This window comes from Suricata suricatta, chromosome 1 (genome assembly GCF_006229205.1).
Source record: "Suricata suricatta isolate VVHF042 chromosome 1, meerkat_22Aug2017_6uvM2_HiC, whole genome shotgun sequence".
NCBI lineage: Eukaryota > Metazoa > Chordata > Mammalia > Carnivora > Herpestidae > Suricata > Suricata suricatta.
This window is the reverse complement of record NC_043700.1, coordinates 33,999,125-34,007,290: the sequence shown is the minus strand read 5'-3', so window position 1 is coordinate 34,007,290 and position 8,166 is coordinate 33,999,125. Positions and strand designations below refer to the sequence as shown.

Below are 8,166 nucleotides of genomic sequence, written 5' to 3'. Positions count from 1 at the left end.
AGCTGGAGTAGCCATACCTACATCAGACAATCTAGATTTTAAAATAAAGACTGTAACACGAGATTAAGAAAACCATTATATCATAATTAAGGGGTCTATCCACCAAGATGATCTAACAATTGTAAACATTTATACTCCAATAATGACAGCACCCAAATACATAAACCAGTTTATCACAAACAAAAAGAAACTCATTGATAATAATACCATAATAGTAGGGCACTTCAACACCCTACCTACAGCAATGGATAGATCATCTAAACAGAAAATCAACAAGGAAACCATGGCTTTGAGTGGACCAGATTGACTTAATAGATATATTCAGAGCATTTCATCCTAAAGCAGCAGAATACATGTGCTTCTACAGTGCACATGGAACATTTTCCAGAATAGATCACCACTGGGACACAAATCAGACCTCAACAAGTACAACAAAAAGATCGAGATCATACTGTACATATTTTCAGACTACAACACTATGAAACAATCAACCACAAGAAAAAAGTTGGAAAGATAACAAATACTTGAAGACTAGAACAATCTACTAAAAAATTAATGGACTAACCAAGAAGTTAAAGAGAAAATTGAAAGGTACATGAAAGTGAATGAAAATGATAACACCACAGCCCAAAACTTCTGGGATGCAGAAAATGCAGTCATAAGATGGAATTATATAGTAATGCAGGCCTTCCTGAAGAAGGAAGAAAGGTCTCAGACATACAACCTAACCTTACACCTTAAAGAGCTGGAAAAAGAACAGTAAATAAAACCCCAAACCTGCAGAAGAAGACAGGAAATAATAAATATTAGAGCAGAAATCAATGCTATAAAAAAAAGAAAGAAAAGAAAACAAAAAACAAAAAAAGGTAGAGCTAATCAATGAAACCAGGAGGTGGTTCTTTGAAAGAACTAACAAAATTCATAAACCCCTTGCCACTCTGATCAAAAAGAAAAAAGAAACGTATGCAAATAAATAAAATCAAGAATGAAAGAGGAGAAATCACAACCAACACATCAGAACTACAAACAATAATAAGAGAATATTATGAGCAAGTATTTGCCCAAAAAATGGGCAAACTGGAAGAAATGGACAAATTCCTAGAAACATACAAACTACCAAAACTGAATCAAGAAAAACAGAAAATTTGAACATACCTATAACCAGTAAAGAAATCAAGTTAGTAATAAAAAAATCTCCCAAAAAAACAATATTCCAGGGTCAGATGGCTTTTCAGAAGAATTCTATGAAACATTTAAGGAAGAGTTAACACCTATTCTTTTGAAGCTGTTCCAAAAAATAGAAATGGTAGAAAAACTTCCAGAGTCTTTCTATGAAGCCAGTATTAACTTGATTCCAAAACCAGACAAAGACCCCACTAAAAAGGAGAACTATAGACCAATTTCCCTGATGAACATGGATGCAAAAATCCTCAACAGGATACTAGCCAACCGGATCCAACAATACATTAAAAATATTATTCACCACAACCAAGTGGGATTTATACCTGGGAGATAGGGCTGGTTCTATTTCTGCAAAACAATCAATGTGATACATCACATCAATAAAACATGATCCTCTCAATAGATACAGAGAATACATTTGACAAAATACAGCAGCCTTTCTTGATTAAAACAAAGACCCTCAAGAAAGTCAGGATATAAGAATCATACCTGAAGATCATAAAAGCAATATATGAAAGACTCACTGCTAATATACTCAACGGGGAAAAACTGAGAGCTTTCTCCCTAAGGTCAGGAACAAGACAGGGACATCCACTCCTGCCACTGTTAGTCAACATAGTATTGGAAGTCTTAGCCTCAGCAATCAGACAACACAAAGGAATAAAAGGCATCCAAATCAGCAAGGAGGAAGTCAAACTTTCACTCTTTGCAGATGACATAATACTCTATATGGAAAATGCAAAGGATTCCACCAAAAACTGCTAGAAGTGATCCAGGAATTCAGCACCGTCACAGAATATAAAAACCAACACACATAAATTAGTTGCATTCCTATACACCAACAATGAAGCAACAGAAAGAGAAGTCAAGAAATTGATCCTATTTACAATTTCACCAAAGCCCATAAAATACCTAGGAATAAACCTAACCAGAGATGGAGAATCTATACACTGGAAACTATAGAAAGCTTATGAAAGAAATTGAAGAAGACACACAGAAAAATGGAAAAGTATTCCATGTTCCTGGATTGGAAAAACAAATATTCTTACACTGTTGATACTACCCAAAGCAATTCCCATATTCAATGCAATCCCTATCGAAATAACATAGTCAGTCAGAGAAAGACAAATACCATATGACTTCACTCATATGAGGACTTTAAGATAAAAAAACAGATGAACCTAAGGAAAGGAAAGCTAAAATGATATAAAAATAGGGGTTGGGACAAAACATAAAACATAAGAGACTCTTAAATATAGAGGACAAACAGAGGGTTACTGGAGAGGATGTGGGAGAGGGGATAGGCTAAATGTGTGACGGGCATTAACGAATCTACCCTTGAAATCGCTGTTGCACTATGCGTTACTAACTTGAATGTAAATTTAAAAATCAATTAATTATTTAAAAAGTGTCCAAACAGATGTAGTTTGGGGAAACAAATTTTGTGCTTACTTACTCCATGTCCTCTGCACTTTTCTGAACAGACAGCTGATTCAGACTTAATTGCTCTTGATTCTACACATTGACCCCCTACACAGATCTAAAAAAACAAAGAAAAGAAAAAATACAAAACCTTTTTCCATGTTACACAAGTCCAGCTGTCTTAACATTAAAATCAGTAATTTTATACCATAAGACCATAACTGTTCAATGCAATAAATGTCCATCTAAGTACTGCCTTTGCTGATATAACCTGAAAACTTTTAGTTTCATTTAGTTCAAAATATTTTTCAATATTTCTTAAAATTTCTCCTTTGTCATATGTGTTATTTAAAAATGTGTTGTTTAATCTCCAAGTATTTCGGGATTTTTCAGATGAATCTAATATAAATTATGGACTGGATGATAATGATAATGATGTGTCAATGTAGGCTCATCAACTGTAACCAATGTACCACTCTGAAGGGGGATGTCGCTAATGGATGTTGTTAGTCACCTTGCTTATGTGAGAGCAAGCATATGAGAACTCCTTACCTTCCTTTCAGCTTTGCTGTGAGCCTAAAATTGCTCTCATTTTAAGGGAGTCTGGGTGGCTTAGTCAGTTGAGTGTCTGACTTCAGCTACGGGCATAATCTAGCAGTTTGTGGGTTCGAGCTCCACATCAGGCTTGCTGCTGCCAATACAGAGCCCTCTTCTGATCCTCTATCTCTTCCTCTCTTTTCCCCTCCCCCACTCACGTTCTTTCTCTCTTCTCTCTCTCAAAAATAAACATTTATTTTTAAAAATTAGTTAAAAAGAATTCAGTGTAGGGAAGTGGGAGATACAAATAAGACCAATGAAAAAAATCATATTCACATAACCACTTTTATTATAATACCCTGAAATCTAACAAAACTATTCCTAAGAGCACAGTTAAAAGAAATTCTGTATTTGTTGTATATATCAAAAGTTTGCTTCGAAAAAAATCAGTTCAATATAATCAGGACATATATTCAGTTTTCCTCAAATATTATTAGAACCCCCTAATAAATATAATTGGAATTTTTATAAAAATATCTAACATTCTATTATGGAATGTATGAGACATCCAGATATAATTCTTCTAAATTTAAAGTGTACTAGTCAGAGGATTAAGGGTTTAATACCAACTCCAGTATTTAGAGCAATATTAACTTCTCTAAGTGGCAGTTTTCTTATCTGAGTACAAATCATACTTTTTCTAAAGCATTTGATATTTGCTTTGACATTAAAATGAGATATAGTATGTGAAAATGATTTCCTTTTAAACATGAAAGCACAGTACAACTCTTCAAAAAAATAGTTTTAGGCGTATCTGGGTGGTTCACTGAGTTGAGTATCTGACTTAAAAGAAATGGCCTCACAAAACACTTTCTAAATCCAAACAAACTAACAACCCTTTGAAAACTTCACTGTGTTGAGTTTTCTCATTCGTTCTTGATGGTGTGTCTAAAACTCCCTTTTGAGTGTAGTATCATTTGCATGCCTGACTCAGTTGAAACTGAGATGAAGAATCCCGTTTTATTAGGATGCTACTAACAAAAAAAAAATTGGCAAGAAGATTTCATATGTGATTTATCATATCATTAAAAACTACCTAGTAAAATATGTTTTCATACATTAAACACCGAGATTTGTCCATGTTATAAAATGGATTCTATTCTTACTAAATTATCAACTGAATAATATCAAATCACTTTTTGACTATGTTTCATATTTTAGTTGTTTTGACTCCATGGCCTAAATATACTTACTAAGCTCCTTGATATATAAATCTTTCAAGGAGGCATTTATGACTCCTAGGCATGAAGAGGAAGCCAATATTAAGGAGACCACATACTTACCTATAGTAAACTTCATTTAAATCACAAAACCACCAGAAGTAGCTACTAAGATATACATTTCACATATTAATTTGTTCCAAATCATCAGTTAAGTGGAAGCATCAGAATTCAGATGTATGCACATTTTAGTCTTTAAAGCCTACACTGCATACTAGATTATCATTTCTCATAAGCAAAAATCTGGCTAGGAATTAAATGAAATTTTCAAGTAAATTTATTACTCCTATGTTTTCTCCAGATTTGGGTTAGCCTCAAACATGGTGAATTATAATAATCAATAATAATAGCCAATCTATATTTAGTTCTCATTATTGCTGGGAATCTCATTTGATCTTTGCAATAATCCCATAGAATAAATGCTATTATTATCCCCACTTTACATCCAGTTGTGGTATCTCAGACTAGTTAGGTTACTTGCAGAATGTCACACAATAAGAAGTTTTGAATATTTGACTCTACGAAGCCAGATCTAAGTTGTGCTCTTATCTGCTGGGCTACAAAGAGACATATATTACTAAGAGGGATTTCTTTCTTCTCTAAGAAGAAAAGTGATTTCCATGCTATGGAGTACTTAACATAGTCACAAGATAGCTCCCCTCCACACTCCAGTTCCAAAATACTTGGGAGTTTCCTTGGTCACAATACTGAAATTCTAAAGAAGATCAAACATTCCTATTGCCCTCTTAATATCTGGAGAGAGGGACGCAACCTGAGAGACTACTGAATGCTGAAAATGAACTGAGGGTTGAAGGGGGAGGGGGGGAGGGAGGTGGTGGTGATGGAGGAGGGCACTTGTGGGGAAGAGCACTGGGTGTTATACGGAAACCAATTTGACAATAAACTATTAAAAAATATCTGGAAACAAAATGAAGCTTATTCATTTTCTCCTTATCCAAATATTTAAAGTTACAGAGAAATGAACTGAAATTTGATACTCAAATGAAAATATTTACTACAGACATTAATAAAACTAATTTAAAAAATAGATTTTAAATCATTTACCCTCCCTTCATCACAATCAGAACCATTGGAGATTTTCATTGGATCTTCATTTATGTTAGGCAATCTGTAGTCTATGGTTATACATAAATTATCTCGTACAAAAGCATAAATCACAGCAACATTTTCTTTATGAAAAGGAACGCGAGTAGGGTAAGTACAAATTAGTCTTCCACATTGAAGATTCCTGCAAGCATAGTAAAATTATATGATTATAACATATTAGGCATTTTTAGGAATTTTACATATTAGGAATTTTTTAAGAATGCTTCAGATTTGCTTTATTTGACAAAAAAAAACACCAAAGTACAGTTCTCCACTTATGACAAATTTAACTAGGGAAAATGTAATATTTTAATACCAGCATTTAAAGTAAATACTCCAGGGGCACCAAGGTGGCTTAGTTTGTTGAGGATTGACTAGGGCTCAGGTCATTATCTCACAGCTCATGGGTTTGAACCCTGTGTCAGGCTCTGTGCTGACAGCTTGGAGCCCGGAGCCTGCTTTGAGTTCTGTGTCTCCCTCTCTCTCTGTTCCTCTCCAACTTATGCTATTTCTCTCTCTCTCCCTCTTTCCCTCTCAAAAATGAAAAATATTTTAAAAATTTTAAATAAGTAACTCTACAAGCTTATCTTTCAATGCTTCTAATGACTTTTCATTCACTGTGAAGAATTATATACTTACTGCCAAATAATCAGTTCACTCAAGTATCTAATATCTCTCTGTAGAGTGATAAAATGATAAGTTGTGACTCCTCCCCTCAAGGACCTTACAGTTTAATACTGAATGTAATATAAATCCAATTAAAAGTGCCACAAATAAATTCTCACAGAGATTTAAGATGAGGACACATTCTAACTTAGCAATTAGAGGAAACTTCATAGAGAAAATGACTCATAAATCTAAGTCAAAGCTTATGCATTAGTAGAATTTCAATAGCCACAGTAAAGTATTTCTATTTTATAGAACTTTTTAACATTTACTTATTTTTGAGAGAGAGAGAGAGAGACAGAGTGCAAGTGGGGGAGAGGCAGAGAGAGAAAGAGAGAGAGAGAGAGAGAGAGTATCCAAAGCAGGTTCCAGGCTCCAGATTTTGAGCTCTCAGCACAGAGCCCAGCACAGGGCTTGAACTTATGAACTGTGAGTTCATGGTCCTGAGCCAAAGTGGAACGCTTAAAAATTGAGCCACCCCGGGGCCCCAGAATAAGATATTTCCAAACAAAATTAACAGCGTAACAAACCAAGGAAACAAAACTACATGGCATGTTTACCAGTGTACAATAAGTACAAGGGCCATGTATGCTTGCTAATGAGTATCTAGTCCAGTATCCAGCACATAGTAGGTTTCTTAAGATGTACATTTTTAAATGTTTATTTATTTTGAGAGAGACAGACAGAGTGCAAAGGGGGAGGGGCAGAGAGAGAGGAAGACAGAATCCCAAGCAGGCTCCAGGCTCTCAGCTGTCAGCACAGAGCCTGACGCAGGGCTCGAACTCACCAACCATGAGATTGTGACCTGAGCCAAAGTCTGACGCTTAACTAAGCCACCCAATCACTCCGCATAGTAGGTTCTTAATAAATGGTTGTTAAAATAAATTAATGACCAAAATATCAAACAGCTTGATTTTCAGATGCAGTGGAAATTTAATTTCATTTTATGGACACTGAGCAGTGTTCAGCTTGGGCAAACAATCAAGTGAACGGGGTAGTATTCTTATAAAGAAAAATGAGCAGGTTCAAAGAGGAAAAGTGCAGTGGATATTATTACTTTCAATCTTGGATTGAACTTAGAGGCGTAATGATCACCCACATATTGATGTTTAAAATTTGATAGGAATTTCAACCTATAGCACAAGAAAGATGTCAAGGCTACAGATTCTGATTTAAAATTCACTCCCTTACACATGTGATACTTGGAACCAGTGGAATGAATGACATACAGAGGGAAAAACTAAAAACAAAGTCTTATAGAACATAAGAAAAGTATCTCTAGTATTTGCATAGCATACCTCCATCCACAGTATTGAATCCTGCCTCTTACTATACCACAGTTCCCAAAACTATCTCCGTGAGAATGTATTTCTTCATAGCAGGCAAATGGTGCATTTTTTGAACCTGTCAGAGTTAAAAATATATTTGGATTAAAACTCCCTTCTTTTTTCATCTTAGTTCATTCTCTCTTACATGTTTACTTTGCCTTCTAATGTTAGCATCTAATTCAAAAAGTTTTCCTAGTGAGATTGTTTTTAATAAAAGAGAATTAAAGTGAACAGTAGTGCTCATGGTTATTCCTCCTTTTGCTTCATTTTCAATCATTTGCATCACAAAAGATATCATGAAGGGAAAGAAGAATTACAGAAGTATAAACCATGGAGTGCTCTGTGAAAAAGGCAATAGAGAAATAATGCAAGAAAACGATACTCATTTTCCTAATTTATGAGTAGGAACTCATAAAAAGCCACGTCTATTACAAAAATCTCATTGAAGAAACCAAATTGCACTTTCAGGAAGTCTAAAATGAAGGGAGCAAAGCTGCCAACCTATTATCTATCTCTTCCCTTCATTACTGTATTTGGTTTCCATCACCGTGTGAAAAATTACCAAAATCTTGGCAATTTAAAACAATACCCATATATAATATTACACAAGTGAGTTCTCTCACTGTTCAAGAGCCTCATAAGGC

General features: G+C 34.7%; 1 protein-coding gene across 1 annotated transcript in view; it reads right to left on the bottom strand.

Annotated features, from left to right (window-relative positions):
* ADAM32 (ADAM metallopeptidase domain 32) overlaps positions 1–8,166 on the bottom strand; it is a 157,329-nt gene that overhangs the window by 32,742 nt on the left and 116,421 nt on the right. Inside the window, exons 15-17 of the mRNA XM_029936316.1 lie at positions 7,493–7,598; positions 5,487–5,670; positions 2,639–2,722 (exon numbers count right to left, since the gene is read on the bottom strand). Of these exons, the coding sequence (XP_029792176.1) occupies positions 2,639–2,722; positions 5,487–5,670; positions 7,493–7,598 (374 nt within the window). The remainder of the gene's footprint in view (positions 1–2,638; positions 2,723–5,486; positions 5,671–7,492; positions 7,599–8,166) is intronic.